Source organism: Engystomops pustulosus, chromosome 4 (genome assembly GCF_040894005.1).
Source record: "Engystomops pustulosus chromosome 4, aEngPut4.maternal, whole genome shotgun sequence".
Taxonomy (NCBI): domain Eukaryota; kingdom Metazoa; phylum Chordata; class Amphibia; order Anura; family Leptodactylidae; genus Engystomops; species Engystomops pustulosus.
Window position 1 is genome coordinate 197,404,286 of NC_092414.1, and position 18,872 is coordinate 197,423,157.

Here is an 18,872-nt window from a genome sequence, read left to right on the forward strand (position 1 = left end):
CTGAAATTGTCCTTCAATTGTGCATCTCTCTAAGTAAAGAGGAGCAATAAATCCTGAGCTGTCTCCTGCGTGTGGCAGACGAGATTTCGGTCCAGGCGATAGTTAGTGAAAGTCACCTCTAAAGTCTGATCGTCTCTTCCCCATCCAATCCCATGGACTGTCCCACATCTGTCCAGACACTGCCCTCATTCTCTCTATCAGAGCTTCCAGCCCCCATAGGACTTCATTAGAGGCAGCGCAGAGCACAGGGGCCACGCTCTGCGTAGCATTAATGAGAGGATTGTGTGCTCTGCAGGGAGGTGCAATGTTCTGCAAGAGCGAGAAGGGGATAAACAATGACTGACAAAATTCATGGAAATGAGCCACAATAGTCTGCTGACCAGTGAAGGGTAGACAGAGGAGACACGTCTACAAAATTTAACCTTCTCCCAACACGTCTCCCAATTTAACACATCTCCCAATTGCTTCCCTGGTCACAGACCGGGGCCATGACTACAATTCAAAGGGGCCCAAATCCAAGTCTGATACACATAGGTCCCTACAACCTATTGGATAGATATGGGCCCCTACAACCTATGTGATACACATAGGTCCCTACAACCCATTAGATAGATATGGGTCCCTACAACCAATTCAATAAATATGGGACCCTTACAACCTATGTGTTAGATAGGGGACCCCTACAAACTATGTGATAGATATGGGCCCCTACAACCTATTTGTTAGATATGGGCCCCTACAACCTACCGTATCTTTCGGACTATAAGGCGCACCGGATTGTAAGACGCACCATCAATAAATGCCTGCTAAAACGTCTAGGTTCATATATAAGGTGCACTGCACTATAAGGCGCACCTTTGATTTCTGAGAAAATCAAAGGATTTTTTGTGTGCCTTATAGTCCGAAAAATATGGCATGTGTTAGATATTGGCCCCTACAACCTTTTCAATAGATATGGGACCTTAAAACCCCTTCAATGGATATGAGCCCCTATAGACTATTTGATAGATACGGACCACTACAAGCTACCATATTTTTCGGACTATAAGGCACACCGGATTGTAAGGGCCCTACAGGCTATAACATGAGAAAATGGATGCAGAAGGCATCTACCAGGCTCTGAAGATGTGTAGACTCATTTTGGACTACAAATTGTTTTCCTTTTTTGTGGTAGCTTCAAAACAGAAAAGTAATTCCAAAATCCAATATAAAATCTGCTTTTTATTAGAGTTATTATTTTTTTATTAGAGTAATTCTTTTAGATTTATTTGCTGTATTATTTAGTGGTTGCAGGTTAAGATGAGAGAATATGATGTCTGGGTTTGGCGTTAGGGTTCGGAGTATAAGCCAACTCAAGTATAAGCCAAGACCCCTAATTTTGCCACCAAAAACTGGGAAAACCTATTGATTTGAGTATAAGCCGAGGGTGGGAAATGCATTGGTCACAGCCTCCCAGTATATAGCCAGCAACTCCCCTGTATAGCCAGCCCCCAGTAGTATATTGCCAGACAGCCCCCAGTAGTATATTGTCAGACAGCCCCCAGTAGTATATAGCCCGCCCCCAGTAGTATGTAGCCAGCCAGCCCCCAGTAGTATGTTGCCAGCCCCCGTAGTATATAGCCATCCACCCCCCATTAGTATATAGCCAGCCCCCAGTAGTATATAGCCATCCAGCCCCCATTAGTATATAGCCAGCCCCCAGTAGTATACAGCCAGCCAGTCCCCAGTGGTATACAGCCAGCCCCCATGTAGTATACAGCTAGCCCTCAGTAGTATACAGCCAGCCTGCCCCATGTAGTATACAGCCAGCAATCAGTAGTATACAGCCAGCCAGCCTGCACATAAAAAAAAACAAAGTTACATACTCACCTTCGGTCCCAATGCCCTGCGCAGCTCCCCGATGTTCCGGTCCCCGCGGCTCCTCTTCCTTCTTCTCCTTGCTGAATTAGCCGGCAGAGACGTGTCCACGTGATCTGCTGGCCGGTGAACACTATGACGTCATCAGCCACGACACTGCTGCATCACAGTGTGCGCCAGAAGGCAGGTCGAGTGGACGAGTCTTTGCCAGCTTGTAAAGCAAGGAGAAGAAAGAAAAGGAGCCGCGCCAAGCATCGGGGACGCCGGAGGGTGAGTATGTAAGTTTATTTTTTATAATTGCCCCGTTTATAGGCCAAGGTCAGGTTTTCCAGCACATTTTCTGAGCTGAAAAACTCGGCTTATACACAAGTATAAATGGTACTTAATGGCATTTACTTTCTTCATATGGTACTAACATCAGGCAACGTTCAGTTCTGCAGTTTTAAGGACCTTTGGGGGGAGGACCCTTATATGCCTATGTGTTGAGGGCTTGAGGATTTCATGGCTGGAAGTCTTTCTCCTTATTATCTTATGTTTGACAGTATCAAATTTAATGATTGGTTCAGGTGGTCATGGGCCCTCTAGAAGCCTTGGGCCCCAAACCGACTATATTATAATCCACTACTCATTGGTTGTGTTGTTAGGGAATTAGATTTTCATGTTTTAGTAATTAGTAGGGTCCTAGTTCCCCTCATTTCTATATTAATTTATGAATACATGATTAAGGGAGAAATATCAGAAGTGTCTCAGTTAAAATTGTCCTAGTTGCCCCTGGAAACCAATCAGAGCTCAGCTTTCATTTTATAAACAGCTGTGGAAAAATTAAAGCTGAACTCTTGCCACGGGCAAGTAGAACAGTTTTGCTCTCAGACACTTGTGATAAAACTCCCCCATGGTCTATATTGTAGCCCTGGGTTAGGAGAACCCTGGTGACCATCACTTCTGGGAGAAGGAAGGGAAGTGACAACCGCTTGAAGCCCACTTCTTGCTCAGAGCTATGGTTGTCATTTCCAGGTCATCACCCCGAGGTCCTGCCCTACAGTTCACAATCCTGTATCCTCCAGGCCTTAACCAGCTTGTCTACGAGCGTGAAAATCAAAGTCACATCCCCACGCGTTTCATAGACTCTGATATTTCCCAACGTGAGCGCGTTCCCCCCTCTCCTCCCTCCTACTATCTGATGCTGCACAACTCTACCTCTCCATGGGACGCTTCCCCCCTCCCTGGGTAACTGATAAAGCACTTTCTTAAATGCTGGATTAGCAAAGTTATCAAATTGAATTTTGTCCCTTCGGTGACTAAGTAGCGAAAAAACGCCACCTCCACCAGGGGAAATCTACAAAAGGCGGAAAGTCGCAGGCATTAAGGAAAGGAAAACTGCAACAAAGGAGAAAGGGAATAGAGGGAAAGATTAAAGGATGACGATGGGCAGGGAAGAGGGAATTCTGATCCGTACTGGAAGGTGCAGCAATTACCTTGTATCTGTCTGCTGAGGAGCCGGCCATAGACGCAAATACAATCATCAACAACCCATGCGTAAACAATAATCCGTAATGATGATAATTACGTCCGTGGCTTCACTACCATTGGTTCCCACTGATGGAACAAGGAGCCGACCTACTTCAAAATGTTACTAATTAACCCCTTAATGGCCAACAAATGCACATTTGTCTTTGTAAGGATTTTATCCCGCAGTGCCGTAAAAACAATGGTGCAGAATAGCGTCCGCATACAGGGTCATCCCACCGCAGAAGGAGATACTAATAGTGTAGAAAATGAATCCAAATGAAGTTATAGTATGGAGAGTACACAGTATATACACAATACTGAATGTCAATGTAATTCTGAAAAAAGGTTTCTCACACCAAGAGCATGAAAGGATGGCAGGAGAGGAGCCGAGATCTGCAATATATAGCTGTGTGTGATTTGGAAGAGGAAAAGCAATAAATTCTGACTGGACTCCTAGAAGAGTCACTGAGTGGAGGCGGAGTAAACAGGACTCTCACTGTCAATCACTGTGACTCCTGTTTACCCCGCCCACACACAGTGATTGGCAGTGAGAGGCCTGATTACCCCACCCACACACAGTGATTGGCAGTGAGAGCCCTGATTACCCCACCCACACACAGTGATTGGCAGTGAGTGCCCTGATTACCCCGCCCACACACAGTGATTGGCAGTGAGAGTCCTGATTACTCCACCCACACACAGTGATTGGCAGTGAGTGCCCTGATTACACCGCCCACACACAGTGATTGGTAGTGAGAGTCCTGATTACTCCACCCACACACAGTGATTGACAGTGCGAGTCCTGATTACCCCCCTCCCCACACACACAGTGATTGGCAGTGAGAGTCCTGATTACTCCACCCACACACAGTGATTGACAGTGAGAGTCCTGATTACCCCGCCCACACACAGTGATTGACAGTGAGAGTCCTGATTACTCCACCCACACACAGTGATTGACAGTGAGAGTCCTGATTACCCCACCCACACACAGTGATTGGCAGTGAGAGTCCTGATTACTCCACCCACACACAGTGATTGGCAGTGAGTGCCCTGATTACCCCGCCCACACACAGTGATTGGCAGTGAGAGTCCTGATTACTCCACCCACACACAGTGATTGGCAGTGAGTGCCCTGATTACACCGCCCACACACAGTGATTGGTAGTGAGAGTCCTGATTACTCCACCCACACACAGTGATTGACAGTGCGAGTCCTGATTACCCCCCTCCCCACACACACAGTGATTGGCAGTGAGAGTCCTGATTACTCCACCCACACACAGTGATTGACAGTGAGAGTCCTGATTACCCCGCCCACACACAGTGATTGACAGTGAGAGTCCTGATTACTCCACCCACACACAGTGATTGACAGTGAGAGTCCTGATTACCCCGCCCACACACAGTGATTGGCAGTGAGAGTCCTGATTACCCCGCCCACACACAGTGATTGACAGTGAGAGTCCTAATTACCCCGCCCACACACAGTGATTGGCAGTGAGAGTCCTGATTACCCCGCCCACACACAGTGATTGACAGTGAGAGTCCTGATTACTCCGCCCACACACAGTGATTGACAGTGAGAGTCCTGATTACCCCGCCCACACACAGTGATTGACAGTGAGAGTCCTGATTACCCCGCCCACACATAGTGATTGACAGTGAGAGTCCTGATTACTCCGCCCACACACAGTGATTGACAGTGAGAGTCCTGATTACCCCGCCCACACACAGTGATTGACAGTGAGAGTCCTGATTACTCCGCCCTTTATACTCAGAAATTAACATTTATATTTTTTACATTTTGCAACAAAACCCACAGATAAAAAAAAACTCAATAATTTTAGTTGTAGATACTTAATTAGCACAGATGAAAAATTGTAAGTAATGTGGTATGAATGGGTCTGTCATCTGGTGGATGTGGTAGTGCATAAACATACGATACTACAGTGGAAACAATTGTACCCACGGAAAATCCTCTCCATCATCCTCTCCACCGCTGACAGTATGTTCCTTTAATGGGGTTGTTTGGTTTAGAAAAACCCATTCTCAAATTCCCTATTAGGATAAGTTAATAGAGAGTAGGGGATTGTGCGGCTCAGGATCCTCATCTATTATCCAGATACTTAGAGGGTCTCTGTCTCTGATGGACTCAGCATTCAGCATTACACAGACAGATCATTGATTGATTGTAATGGTAACAGTGTAATGTTTCCTATTACCAGAGGTGGCGCTAAAGGGGGATTAAACACTAACTGGCAGGATCATCTTTAGACTCCGGATTGATAATGGACTCCGTTTATTCCCTGAGAAAAGAGGATTTCCAAAGCTAAAATCCCCTTTAAACCACATCAGTCAAAGTATGGGGGAACTCTTAAAGGGTATTTTTCAAGATTTTAGATATTGCTGATCTATCCTTAGGATAAGTCATGGATATCAATTTGTTGCCACTTATCACCTGCACTGTTCAGCCCCTCGCAATAAGAAACCTGAAAGACACTACTGTTTAATTTCCCTACAGTGCCCCCACAGGTGCATTTAGGTATTACACAGTTCCTATTGAAATCTCAACACCCAGACCGACATCTCTGACATGACACTATCCGGTCGGAAATTTAAATTAAAATAAAATGTATACCCTTAAATGGGAATTCGTGTTAAACTAACCCCTCAAGTAGGGTATGAAATGTTTATACATATAAAATCTCCAACAAAGTTTTGTGATTTGTAAAGCACTACAGAATATGAGGGTGCTATATAAACAAAGATTATTATTATTGTTATTATGTGAAAAGGAACAGAGAAGAGTCATATTTTAACGGAGAGGAGTCACTTTAAGAGGCTGCATGGGGGGTGTCACTTCAGACAAACCTATCATCTGTTCTATAATACCTTTTTGTGCCTTTTTGTGTCATATTAAAGATAAGAATCTCATCTTTTAGATTGCTTCAGGTTCAGGGTTCTGTGATTTACAGAACGGGAGACACAGACCTAGCCGGACATGTGAGCTGAAGATAAAAATTGAGTTCCCGTCTATATCTTTATGTGTCTGTATCTCCAATTCTGAAAGATCTTTAATATGACACCATTATCATGTTTCTAGGTCCTACAGAACCAAAGATAGGGGCGTCTGAAGTGACACTACCATTGCAGCCTCTAAAAGTGACCCATCTCAGGCAAAATATGACTTTTCTCAACTCATTTTCAGATGACATTGGAAGACATTTTCTATAGGTCAACGTTCAAGATTTCACTTGAAAGAGGGAATTCTAGAAAGGACATCTTCCCCCACTAGCTGAGAGGTTGTTAGTGGGGTAAAATGTGCTGACAGGTTCCCTATAACTCCATGTCCTTACAGTATGAAATGGGATTTATTTCCAGATGTCCCCCATAACTCCAGCAATGAAACCCCCAAGGTTATGAGTTGTATTGAAGTGGAAATTCTGCAACTGAATGTAGTCCTAGCAAATAACCATTAATATTAATATAAGGAACCGGACAGAAATATACTGCATCAGTTCCCATGGATAGTGGAAAATAAAGTGGATTGTGTAAGAAAACTAAGGAGAATAATATTCTTCAAAATATCTCATAAATCATCTCCATAATCCAGGCCTCCTGTGCTCGTATCCATGTCGTCTTATCTTTGATATTGGATTATTGGGTCGAATCATCCTGGGATAAGCTGTGGATGTGTGATGGACTATAACATCCATATGTATCCACAGCTGACCTGCACATCAGGGCTGCTTACACGTGATTGCCATGCAGATAGATGGCATTTTAATAGTTAAACTAGTCATGGGGACAGTGTCTGACAGGCCCACCGGAGAAGCAGAGGATCCTCTGGTGGGTTCTCAACTCAATACTGGACTCCATAGATACAGTGGAAGACAACTTGATTTGGAGGTGTGTAGGGTCTTTTGCCTGATGAAGGGTGGGCCCCCAAAATAATTTTAGCGGGTGGCTGAAGGAACACCATTCTCACACTGCAGAGTGGATTAACCTGTCCAACCCAATCATGGTAGCTTTAAAGGGAACCTGTCAGCAGAATACCATTTTCCAGATCATGCTTCATTCAAGGACCAGAGGGGTGACATTATACAGAAAATCAACTTTGATGTGAGATGTAAACTAGTGGTATAAAGTCATGAAGGAGCGGAGTTGAGCACTGAAGTCAAGCTCTCCCCCCTCGTTGCCACTGTTTTGATTTACGTAATAGACAAGAAAACAGGAGATCCTGTTATTGATGTCCATGGACGCAGGGATGTCAATTACAGCGGAGGGGGCTTTTTTTAGGCGAGGAGAGCTTGACTTCAGTGCTAAACTCTCCACCTCTATGATCTTATACAACCAATTTACACCTCACTTCAAAGTTGATTGTCTGGTTGATGCCTCCACCCTGGGCCATGAAGGGACATAAACTGGAAGGTGTTTACCCGTTTTTACAAAATACTGGTCATGGTTTATTAGGTAAATTGCTGACAGGTTCCCTTTAAAGGAACTCGACTCTAGGGTTGGGGCCATTCAACAAACAGGAATAGGATGGCATTTGAAACCTGCCCATATAAAAACCATAAATATGCAATAAATTAACATAAAACTCGGCCAGGACTCATCTTGAGGGAACTGAGGCGCATGCGCATTACGCAGAGGATTCCAGAATATGAGAACTTCCTTTACTACCCATGTACTACACACCGGACCTACATGCCATACAGTGAGGTGTAGGAAGGTACCAGATGTGTGGTACATAATAATATTAATAATCTTTATTTACATAGAGCCATCATATTCCCTACATGCACAGTAAATGGAATGTACCATCATTGGCATCATCTGGGCACCCCGCATGTGCGCAGTGTTATCAAGGATGCTCTATACATTGCAGACAAGCATTGACAATGAGTTTTGGGTGGTTGTCTATTTTTTTTTAAGCATTTTTTCCATACCTACCTAAAAGTCTTTTGGTTTGGTGGCCCCAAAGCTAGTCAAAGTTCCCCTTTAAAGGTGCTGTCCCATAAACCTAGCTTACCCCCTATCCAAAGGGTTCTAAAATAACTTACAGATCACTTGGGTTCTGACCACAACAGGAAAGAGACGGAACAAAACTCCTAGGTTAAGTACCAGTATGAATGAATGACTCCCAACAATCTCAGAGTCCACAGGACAGACACAGATTTCGTAGTCGTAGTCTGGGAGGTGGGTGACATGTCCCTGAAACAACTCTGACCTTTGTCCTCTTGTGTTGGGTCACATTAGGGGGTATTATATACAGGGCCATATACAGTTTGTTGGTTGGCCTCAAGATAGGAGGCACTATACACTGGGGACCACAGGAAGGTGAGCATTATACAGGGTGAGGGGCATTTTAAAGTGCTGGCGGGTCACAGGATTATCAGAGGTGGAACCTCCCTTAAACATTATATAATTACTTGGTCCAGGTGGATTTTTAAGCCCCAAACCCTTAGACCACCCAACTAGCCCCCACCATGAAACCCACTTTGGGGTGGGACTTCCTTAAACCTGTGACATTTCCCGATTGTCTCCACAAAATTGGGATTCTACAACATTGGTAAATGCTGCACTATACATGGCAATAAGTTTCTTTCCATCAGGACACAGATCTAATGTGAGTCCCTTCTTATAGCGGCTCGTTGACTAATAGGGCAGCCATAAAAGTGGCATTAGATAAGTGGCCTGGGGCTAGGCTGCCATAGGAAGGCACTGAATCGCACATTGCGTGTAGCCCTGTGTGGCCATGACATGATGTCTAGCGAAGGCTGCAGTCAGTATCCGCTGCCGCCGAGCGCCTCACTATGATAGGAGCCGACAGTCGTACAAGTCTATTGGATGTACAATGGTTCTCGAGAAAAAGTCCTCCACAAGTTGTATTATAGACAGTGGTCCTACGCCAACCAATACGGTGGTCCTAAGCCGCCCCATGATACGTGGCATGAGGATAGACTGATATGTTGTCTTCTCTCTCCCCAGCTCACACCAGCCTCACTATCTCCGGCTCTACGATATCCTCCTGGCCCCATACAGACTGCATCCGCGCCAATGAGCAATGCATCGCTGACCAGTCCTGCAGCTCCAGACTCCGCACCCTGCGCCAATGTCTGGCAGGACGAGACCGGGATGTCCTACTATCCAGCCAGGAGTGTAAGACCGCCCTCGAGGTTCTTCAGGAGAGCGCCCTCTATATGTGCCGCTGTCGTAAAGGGATGAAGAAGGAACTTCAATGTCTACAAGTCTACTGGGGCATACATGCCGGCCTGACAGACGGTGAGAATTATCATATCTACAAACATTGCTCTATAACATGCCGGCCTGACAGACGGTGAGAATTATCATATCTACAAACATTGCTCTACATGCCGGCCTGACAGACGGTGAGAATTGTCATATCTACATACATTGCTCTATAACATGCCGGCCTGACAGACGGTGAGAATTGTCATATCTACATACATTGCTCTATAACATGCCGGCCTGGCAGACGGTGAGAATTGTCATATCTACATACATTGCTCTATAACATGCTGCCTGCAGATAGGACACTGTGGGCCACATTTATCACTTGTTTTTTCTGTTGTTTTTGCGCCTTTTCGTTTAGGCGCACCGTTTTTGCGATTAAACGTCAAATTAGCCGCGCAGCTAAAATAACCACCTTTCCCTCATCTATCATTCAATTCCAGATGTTTTGCTGCGCCTAATGATATTCATCACGTGCGACTTTTGCATTTAGGCGCAAAAACGGGCGCAAAAACACTCCAGCCCGAAGGTGGCGTTATCTGAGAAGAAAGCACTGAGCCCCTTTGCAGAAGAGCTCATTTCTAGCAGCAGAGCTCAGCCAGACACTGGAACATATAATAGATACATGAGATACTCTGCAGACACTGGAACATATAATAGATACAATAGATACTCTGCAGACACTGGAACATATAATAGATACAATAGATACTCTGCAGACACTGGAACATATAATAGATACATTAGATACATTACAGACACTGGAACATATGATAGATACATTAGATACATTGCAGACAGGAGCTGCAGACTCTATTTACAGTTCATCACCTTCTATTTACAAAATATTCTGCAAAACGCTGAGCTCACAGCAAGAGCAAGAGAAGTTTGCAGACGTTTGCAGATACTACAAACAAGTGTCCCCCATGTAATTCTGCACAGTGTCTGAGGGGGATACTGTGCAGAATTACAGGGGTGCAGCAGGAGACCAGCACTGGGGGATCCCCTCCAGGAGAAGCCACTGCTGAGGAGGTCACTGGGTGCTGGATGTCACACACCTGGGTGCTGCTGAGGAGGTCACTGGGTGCTGGGTGTCACACACCTGGGTGCTGCTGAGGAGGTCACTGGGTGCAGGGTGTCACACACCTGGGTGCTGCTGTGAGTGTTATCTTCATTCTGAGCTGTGGGAGAAGCAGAGAGGAGCTTGTAGCAGGATGACATGTAAGTGCCCGAATCTAACATTGCGCCTAAACTGCGCCTAAACTGCGCCTAAACTGTGTTAAAGTAAAGTGATTAATAAGAGAAAATATACTTATCACAGATGGTTGTAGCTTGTGATAATTCTAGCAAAACAGTGCGCCCGAATTTAGGCGCAACTACTACACTTAGGCGCACAGAAGTGATAAATGTGGCCCTGTGTATAATCTTCTCAGCTTCTCCTGCTCTATAAAATGCTGCCTGCATATGGACACTATGTACAATATACCCTGGTCCTCCTGCTCTATAACATTCTGCCTGCAGATAGGACGCTATGTACAATCTGCCCAAATCCTCCTGCTTTATAACATGCTGCCTGCAGATAGGGCGCTATGTACAAACTGCTCATCTCCTGCAGCTCTATAACATGCTGCCTGCAGATAGGACACAGGGGCAGATTTACTTACCCGGCCCATTCGCGATCCAGCGGGGCGTTCTATGCGGTGGATTCGGGTCTTCCGGCGATTCACTAAGGCAGTTCCTCCGACGTCCACCAGGTGTCGCTGCTGCGCTGAAGTCCGCCGAGGTCCGCCGGAGTGCACGATCCTATACTTGGTGAAGGTAAGTGCGTGTCCCGCGACACTTTTTTTTAAAAAATGCGGCGGTTTCTCAGAATCCGTCGGGTTTTCGTTCGGCCACGCCCCCCGATTTCCTTCGCGTGCGCCAAAAACCCGGGGCAATACAGGGAAAATCGGAGCAAATCGGAAATATTTGGGTAACACGTCGGGAAAATGCAAATCGGGCCCTTAGTAAATGACCCCCAATATGTACAATCTGCTCAGCTCCTCCTGCTCTATAACATGCTGCCTGCAGATAGGACACTATGTACAATCTGCTCAGCTCCTCCTGCTCTATTACATGCTGCCTGCAGATAGGACACTATGTACAATGTGCTCCGCTCCTCCTGCTATATAACATGCTGCCTGCAGATAGGAGACTATGTACAATCTGCTCAGCACCTCCTGCTCTATAACATGCTGCCTGCAGATAGGACACTATGTACAAACTGCTCAGCTCCTCCTGCTCTATAACATGCCGTCTGCAGATGGGACACAATGTACAATCTGATCGGCTCCTCTTGCTCCATAACATGCTGCTTTAAAATACATTTTCATGGTGTTCCCTTCCCTGGAATATTTGGTAATGTGCAGAGACTGCAGAGATTATGTCACTTATCATACATAGGACTTTCTGAGCTCTTGTAAACAATAATTGGGATCTGTCTCCCCAGGGGACGAGTTTTATGAGTCGTCTCCATATGAACCAGTGACCTCCCGTTTATCGGACATCTTTCGCCTGGCATCTATCAACTCTGGTGAGTGACATTATAGGGGCCACATTATATCTCAAAGGAACAATGACCTTAAAGGGCATGGGATCACATTTATAATAACATATCTTATCCCTCAGGGACGGATGGGACGATCACGAGGCAAAACGCCTGCTTGGACGCGGCAAAGTTCTGCAACGTGAACGACTTGTGCAAGAGATTGCGCTCCGCCTTCATCTCTGTCTGTAACACGGTGGACGGCGTGCCATGCTTACGACGCAAGTGCCACAAGAACCTGCGCAACTTCATAGAGCGCATCCCCTCCAACCTGACCTTCCCTCTTCTCTTCTGTCCCTGTTCGGACAAGCCGTGCGCAGAGAGACGGCGCCAAACTACAGTGCCCAGCTGCTCTTTCAGCCGTCCTGAGGTCCCTAACTGCTTGGAGGTGTGGGCCACCTGTAGGCAGGACCCAATTTGCAGGTATCTTGTTCATGAGTTTGTGTAGAGAGTGTGTGAAGCAACAGGACTGTGTCCTCACACTGCTTTGCTCTGTGTGCTGAGCTTCACAGCTTCTCTGCTCAACGTGAAAGGCCACAGCAATCACTCAGAGCAATGGAGAGGAGCTTTATTGTGGTTTTAAGCAGAGATCTCACCGAAAAGCAGTGTGAGGACATCAGTCCAGCTACAATCCTGGAATATAAATCCATATTTCACAGTACTGCTGCTGCTAGTTTGATTATACATCTCTGCACTGTTATAGAGTACAAGAACCCCACCTACTACAACTTCTCAGAGGTGCGGCTTCTCTCCGAGCCATGGCTCACAGATCTATCCTGTATCCTTGTCATCTGCAGGTCCAGGTTGGCAGATTTCGTGACTAATTGTCAGAGTTCCCCTCAGTCTTCGAGTGGTTGTGTCCGGGATAACTATGCCGCCTGTCTGGGGGCTTACGCCGGGCTCATCGGTAAGTGTCTGTCCTCTGGCTGATGCTCCTGTGGTCTCTGTGATCCATTACTGTCACTGTTCTCTCTCATGTAGGATACGATGTGGCTCTGAATTTCCTGGACTCAGATCCCCATTCGCTTTCCATTGGGCCTTGGTGCTCTTGCAGTGGAAGTGGTGACCAGGAATCTATGTGTGAACTGTACTTAAAGGAATTTACACAGAACCGCTGTCTACGTAAGTGCGAGGGATACACTTAGGGGAGTGGGAGATATGGGAGATAATATTCTGTCTGTTATTACAATTATTGCTTATTTTACTAATGGAGACCCTCAACCTTGAGAGGTCTAAATAGAGATGTCAAAATCAATGTTAAAGAATGTGAAAGAGTTGCGCATGCGCAGTCACCTCTTCATTCACAGTATCTGCACTTTGAGGTAGATGAAAAATCATGCACCACAAACAAACAGATGCCATTGGGATCATTTGGGGAGCTGGACTTTATTTTTCAAGTGAGGTCTGGTAGGTCCAGGTAACAGAGGTGGCAGAGGAGGCTAGATACGAGAAGCATAGCCGACCCCCAGCAAATAGGTCATCAAAAATCAAACATTGTCCAGGAGACCCCTTTAAAGGAGACATTTATGGCATATTTACATGAGTTATAAATGCAGGTCCAACCTCTGCTACCAAAACAGGGATCACAAACTCATCCTTTGGCTGCTGCACATTTCATTCGTTTCTATGAGAGTTTCACAATCAGCCCTGTAAACACACTCAGATATTTTGTATAACTCCCATAGAAGGGAATGGAGACCCCTTATAATTGGATTCTCTCAACAGAATGGAAATTGTTGCGCATGCGCAGTCACATCTCCATACACAGTGGCTGTAATATGAGGTCTTTAGTTAGGTCCAAGTACCAGTGGTGGACCTTGCATCGGTAGATATGAGAACCATAGTCGATCATTGCAGGGTCTGAGTGCCAGACCCCCAGCAAATAGGTCATCAAAAATCAAACATTGCCCAGAAGATCCCTTTAAAGGAACAGTCCCATTTCTGACATTTATGTCATATATACGCAGGATATGCTACTTGTGATATAAGTGGGGATCCCAACTCTATTATCTAACATTTGACAAGGGTGAGAAATCATGTTCATAGAACGCAGGGGCACGCATGCGCAATGTCTTCATTGCTTTCTATGAGATTTTCAGATCAGCCTGTAAAAATCCCTTCCTATATTCACAACTCCAGTATAAGGGAATGGAGATCCCCGTCATTGACTACTCTGAATGGAGAGATGTGAAAACAAATGGAAAGAATGGCGCATGCGCAGTCACATTTCCGTCTACAGTGGCTGTAGTATGAGGTCTGGAGACAGGATCATGTTACCAGAGGTGGACCTGGTATCACTAGTTATGTATATTACATCCTGTGACTGGGATAAAGTGCCAGAGATGTGAACGCCTCTTGTAATCGCAGAATATTCCGGTACACAGCAATCGTTTTGCTCACTACATGTTAGGCTTCACTACACAAACATCTAAATGTATGTCTCAGATGTAAAGCAATTGATCTAAGTGACATTGACCCTCATGATAATTCAATTGTGTGTACGCAGCGGCATTAGAAATGCATGAAAGAGCGCGGCCCGATAAAGTGCGTGCGGGAAGGAATTGTCTGCAGATTCACTTTATGCAGATGATTCATTTACTATAGGGAAAAGATGGATGGATGCGAGGAGGGAGGCAGATCAGGCGGAAAGAGGGATGATGAAACTGCCGAGTGGGGAGGAAAATAGATTGATATGAGATACATAGATAAACAGATAGATAGATATGAGATGGATAGAAATTGATAGATAGATATGAGATACATAGATAAACAGATAGGGGGACATTAATCATAGTCATTTTTTTTGCACAAAAATCTGGCACATCTCGGTAATTTTCTGGGCACGGCATAGTTCGGCACTTAGTGGTTTTGAGTCCCTGCGCCTTATCTGACATAGTGAGTGCCTCCTATACAGATGTTTGCTCGGGATCTATCACTAATATGCGCCTAAAAAGGCGCAAAATAGGCGCAAAAATGCACCTACTCTGAGCAGGTGCACTTAAAACAAAAATCACTTTTCATTACTAAAAACATACATTTTATGCTCCAAAATGAGAAATTTCCTCTATACAACATGGAAAATACTTCGGAGCAGTTTTAAAATGTAAAATTTCTCCAGTAACGACTTCATCATTGTCTATGGGATCATCTCTGGGAGTGATTATTGTCTTATTGTACAGATCTGAGAATATTATCAGACTCCATTTACTGTACATTATAATAAAAAAGGCAAAGACTCATTTCAGCAAGAATTATTTTTCTACATCTCTGTAACTTTTAGTCCCTGCAGTTACATCACAATGATAGTTTTTGTGCAGAGATGACGCCCTGAACGTTCTGTCACATTTTCTCAGTCTCCTTTCATTATTGCTCACAAATGAGATCTAACAATTTGAGACAAATTTGGCGCAAATTTAGGTGCAAATGAATCGGATAGATAGATAGATAGTAATGGATAGATAGATAGATAGTAATGGATAGATAGATAGATAGATAGATAGATAGATACAGAGAAAGATAGATAGAAACATGATGGATGGAGATAGATAGATACATAGAAAGATAGATAGAAACGTGATGGATGGAGATAGATAGATACATAGAAAGATAGATAGAAACGTGATGGATGGAAATAGATATGAGATAGATATGATAGATAGATAGTAATGGATAGATAGATACGTGATGGATGGAGATAGATAGATAGATAGATAGATAGATAGATAGATAGATAGATAGATAGATAGTAATGGATAGATAGTAATGGATAGATAGATAGATAGATAGATAGATAGTAATGGATATATAGATAGATACAGAGAAAGATAGATAGAAACGTGATGGAGATAGATAGATACATAGAAAGATAGAAACGTGATGGATGGAGATAGATAGATAGATACATAGAAAGATAGATAGAAACGTGATGGATGGAGATAGATACGATAGATAGATAGTAATGGATAGATAGATACGTGATGGATGGAGATAGATAGATGATAGATAGACAACAGATAAACATGGTAAAATGTCTCCTTACTACTTTAGGTAATGCCATTCATGCGTTTGGTAATGGCACGGATGTGGTCCACAAGCAGAGCGCCCCCCGCCCTCCGCTCACCACCTTGTCCCCTCGGACAGAGAGGAGACACGTCCTTCCAGACAATCAGAGTGACAGTAACACGCTGTATGAGATGAGCCCGGACATCTGTGACTCAGTCCAGGTAACAGACACCATTTACATTATTTGAATGGTGATTTACTGTATGGAGTCGGTCGCTCTCTAATAGATGATGGGAGACGGCCACTTACCTGCTGGTGATGTGTACAACCTCTTATTACAGGACAAGAAGAATGACAGCTCAACCCATATAAGGATCTGTGTTTCAGAGGTAACGTGTCTTCTAGATTATTTCTAATACTGTTGTCACAAGTTCTTTCTATAACTAAAAAACCTGTTCACTGCTTCCATCATTGTTTCAGGACACTATGTACAATCTGCAGAGCTCCTCCTGCTCTATAACATGCTGCCTGCAGATAGGACACAGTGGACAATCTGCTCAGCACCTCCTGCTTTATAACATGCTACATGCAAATAGGACACTGTGTAGTCTGCTCAGCTCCTCCTGCTCTATAACGTGCTGCCTGCAGCTACGACACTGGGGCAGATTTACTTACCCGATACATTCGCGTTCTGCGTGGAGGATTCGGGTATTCCGGCGATTCACTAAGGTAGTTCCTCCGACGTCCACTAGGTGTCGCTGCTGCACTGAAGTCCATCGGAATGCACTGAAGTTCACCGTCCTACCCTGGGTGCAGGTAAGCGCGTGTCCAGCGACACTTTTTTTTTTTTAATGCGTCGGTATTTCCGAATCCGTTGGGTTTTCATTCGGCCACGCTCTCCGATTTCCGTCACGTACATGCCGGTGCTGATGCGCCACAATCCGATTGCGTGCGTCAAAAACCCGGGGCAATTCAGGGAAAATCGGCGCAAACCGGAAAAATTCTGGTAACCCGCCGTAAAAATGCGATTCGGCCCCTTAGTAAATGACCCCCATTGTGTACAATCTGCTCAGTTCCTCCTGCTGTATAACATGCTGCCTGCAGACAGGACACTGTGTACAATCTGCTCAGTTCCTCCTGCTGTATAACATGCTGCCTGCAGACAGGACACTGTGTACAATCTGCTCAGCTCCTCCTGCTCTATAACATGCTGCCTGCAGACAGGACACTGTGTACAATCTGCTCAGCTCCTCCTGCTCTATAACATGCTGCCAGCAGATAGGACACCATGTACAATCTGCTCAGCTCCCCCTGCTCTATAACATGCTGCCTGCAGTTAGGATACCATGTACAATCTGCTCAGCTCCCCCTGTTCTATAACATGCTGCCTGCAGTTAGGATACCATGTACAATCTGCTCAGCTCCCCCTGCTCTATAACATGCTGCCTGCTGATCACACAACCAATGTGACAGCTTTGTCACTTGGGAATAACTGATGAGCCTCTTGTATGTTCCGCATCCTTGTCATGTCCTGATAATATTCACACTTCAGTCTCCGCTCTTCTGTCACGTTGCTGATACCAGGACATGTGCTGAGTTGTTGTGTGGCAGCTCTGGGCGCTGACGCGGGTTAACCCTTCACCTTCTGAGGTGCTGCCATATTCACGTAATCCATGTGTTCTGTTTTACAGTCGCAGCTGAATGCAGACCTTACCCCCGACTTACGGATAGATGAAGGGCATTCTGGGATATCGCGGTACCACGCCAGCGCCTTGTCCACCATCATCGCTCTATACTCCACCACCCTGTTCTAAGAACGACAGAGACTGGAAACTTGTATATAATGGGCCCGAACCACATTTCCTAAAAGGGGTCAGTGACTACCAGAGACTGAAGAGTCACGCCGGACTGATATGTAGTCACCCGTCTGCTACTCCGACTCTACAGATACCCAAATACTTGGCGGGTGAGACATGACAATGTGAGTTTAATATATGTATAAATAGGAGACGCACGTTGGAGTGATGATCTGCAGGTAGGTGAAGGAGTGATGCTCTGCGGATAATTCCAGACTCTTACAGAGCAGATTTTCTGTCACCTGAAGAAATATTACAGTCGATACGACATGTGCTGACCAAGGGCAAAGACAAAATGAAATAAATAGAATATAAAGGAGGATCCCGCTCCGGAGAACATAATAAAGCCCCCGCTCTGGGGATGGCAGCGGGAAGATCTGGAGCTCCCTGTCTAGAAATATCTTTATACTCCTTCTGCAATTCTGCATTTTTCTTCATTTAACGAATTAAAATGTATTGACCCCAAAGTCTCATTCATTTTATTGAGCTAGAAAGCGGATAGACGTCGCAAAGGGGAGGAGGGTGGCGAGACAAAACCAGACTGCACAGAGACGCGTATCTCCTGATGGAATTAAAGGGGTTGTTCAGCAATCGAAAAACAGAGATGATTTCTGCTGAACATAGCGCCACATCCGTTTTCAGGATGTTGGTGGTACTGCAGCTCAGACGCATTCAGGTGCGGCATCACCTGTAACTGGTGTGGCGCTGTTTTTGGAAGTTGGAAGCCATGTTTTTCCTCAATGAATGGATCTGAGTATTGCGATATGCGGCACTGGTATTAATATCATATATACAGACCGTAC

General features: G+C 45.1%; 1 protein-coding gene across 1 annotated transcript in view; it reads left to right on the forward strand.

The window, feature by feature from the left end:
* Positions 1 to 18,536, forward strand: part of GFRA2 (GDNF family receptor alpha 2) — a 33,947-nt gene extending 15,411 nt beyond the window's left edge. The window contains exons 2-9 of the mRNA XM_072149379.1: positions 9,364 to 9,657; positions 12,116 to 12,199; positions 12,295 to 12,634; positions 13,009 to 13,118; positions 13,193 to 13,333; positions 16,259 to 16,434; positions 16,555 to 16,602; positions 17,905 to 18,536. Of these exons, the coding sequence (XP_072005480.1) occupies positions 9,364 to 9,657; positions 12,116 to 12,199; positions 12,295 to 12,634; positions 13,009 to 13,118; positions 13,193 to 13,333; positions 16,259 to 16,434; positions 16,555 to 16,602; positions 17,905 to 18,027 (1,316 nt within the window). The 3' untranslated portion in view covers positions 18,028 to 18,536. The remainder of the gene's footprint in view (positions 1 to 9,363; positions 9,658 to 12,115; positions 12,200 to 12,294; positions 12,635 to 13,008; positions 13,119 to 13,192; positions 13,334 to 16,258; positions 16,435 to 16,554; positions 16,603 to 17,904) is intronic.
* The last annotated feature ends 336 nt before the right edge of the window (positions 18,537 to 18,872 follow it).